This window comes from Eimeria mitis, genomic scaffold (genome assembly GCF_000499745.2).
Source record: "Eimeria mitis Houghton genomic scaffold, Emh_scaff6266, whole genome shotgun sequence".
Classification (NCBI taxonomy): Eukaryota; Apicomplexa; class Conoidasida; order Eucoccidiorida; family Eimeriidae; genus Eimeria; species Eimeria mitis.
The window spans coordinates 1,701-3,018 of NW_013574454.1; the positions used below are offsets into that span (position 1 = coordinate 1,701).

General features: G+C 59.1%; 1 protein-coding gene across 1 annotated transcript; it reads right to left on the minus strand.

Moving 5' to 3' along the window:
- Positions 1–341: 341 nt before the first annotated feature.
- Positions 342–1,283, minus strand: EMH_0086750 (uncharacterized protein; the record flags this gene model as incomplete). The annotated part of the gene is made up of 4 exons (XM_013501073.1): positions 342–399; positions 604–682; positions 824–873; positions 1,189–1,283. 4 exons carry the CDS (start codon positions 1,281–1,283, stop codon positions 342–344), a joined length of 282 nt encoding a protein of 93 aa, XP_013356527.1.
- Positions 1,284–1,318: the final 35 nt, after the last annotated feature.

Consider the following 1,318-nt stretch of genomic DNA (forward strand, 5'->3'; position numbering starts at 1 on the left):
ATGCCCAAATCCCGTGTGAAACGCAACCACGCACTACTCAGCCAACGGTCGCCCAGCTGTCCTCTGCCCATCACGCATCAACCCAATCGCCCATCAAACATAAAGCGGTGCCGCTGCTGCTGCGGACGCCACGCCTGGCTGAGTGCCGATAAGCCCCCCATCTCGTAGCCTGAGCTAGTGTAATAGCGAGCGTGGCTCCCGGCCACCGCCCGCACGGGACAACATGCAAGCCGCAGGTTTGTCTGTGCCATCCACAAAACGCCGTCACACCACACCAGACACTCACCCCTAACTTCGGCGCCGCAGATACAAGGCACGCATGTGCAACACTGCCTTGCTGCTTATGTCCACTGCACTACCAGCGCACGTAGGCCACCAATGCGATGAGTGCTCCTGAGCCTTCGCGCGCAAGCAAAACACACCTTCTGAGTCAACATGCGAATCCCGCCACCATAGCCCCGCCCTTTTCACCCCATCACATCCAACACCCAAACGGTACTAGCTTAGGCCCTTCGCGGCGCACCAAAGTGACGCTCTGTCCTGACGTTCACCGTCGGTAGAACTCATGTAGAACATTATCCCTCTGCAGAGCCACCGTCTCACGGACGCAAACGCTCATACACGGGGGGAAGGCTGGTGCGAGCCTCCACACACTCCAAAGCCCCACAAAACTCGACGGAATCTGCATCGCCACTCGCAAACACTGATACAGGAGAGATGCGCAGTTAAGCAAGCAAACACGCTCACTCCCCGACGAAAACGAAAGAATCCGTTGCGCGTAAGCTAGCGTTCGCTGCGCCTGGCCTGCCCACCTCTCCTCTACCTCCCAGACCCCACATCAGCCAGTCCCGCCACCACTGCGTACCCATCCAGCTGCGATCACCCCTAACACCCGCTCTACTGAAGAATCTACGACCTGTGCAGCTCTTTCCCTGCGAGGTGTCGTGAAGGGCAAGAAACACACAGCGCCATCGGCGACGCGCGTGTTACTGACACTCCAGCTCCCCTGCGCTGGACGGCGTGACGCGTGCTACTGACACCCCAGCAACCGTGCACTACTACACCCCTCCACCACGGCTAACCGTTCGTTATTTAAGGCGGCCCACGCGTTCGTAAATATCGTTTTGCTCCTCAGTAGGTCTTGCTGTCCCGCTGCGTAGTTCCATGCCTGCCACTGGGCAGCCGCACCCGCGGCGGTCCACGGATTCTACCCTCATGTAGGTAGAAGCTGCCATCCCTCGAAGCCCGCACGAAGGCAGCGCTACATCCTGCACTGACGTCATTGACTGAGGCCCAAAGCCAAATGAGTCTGCAGGGC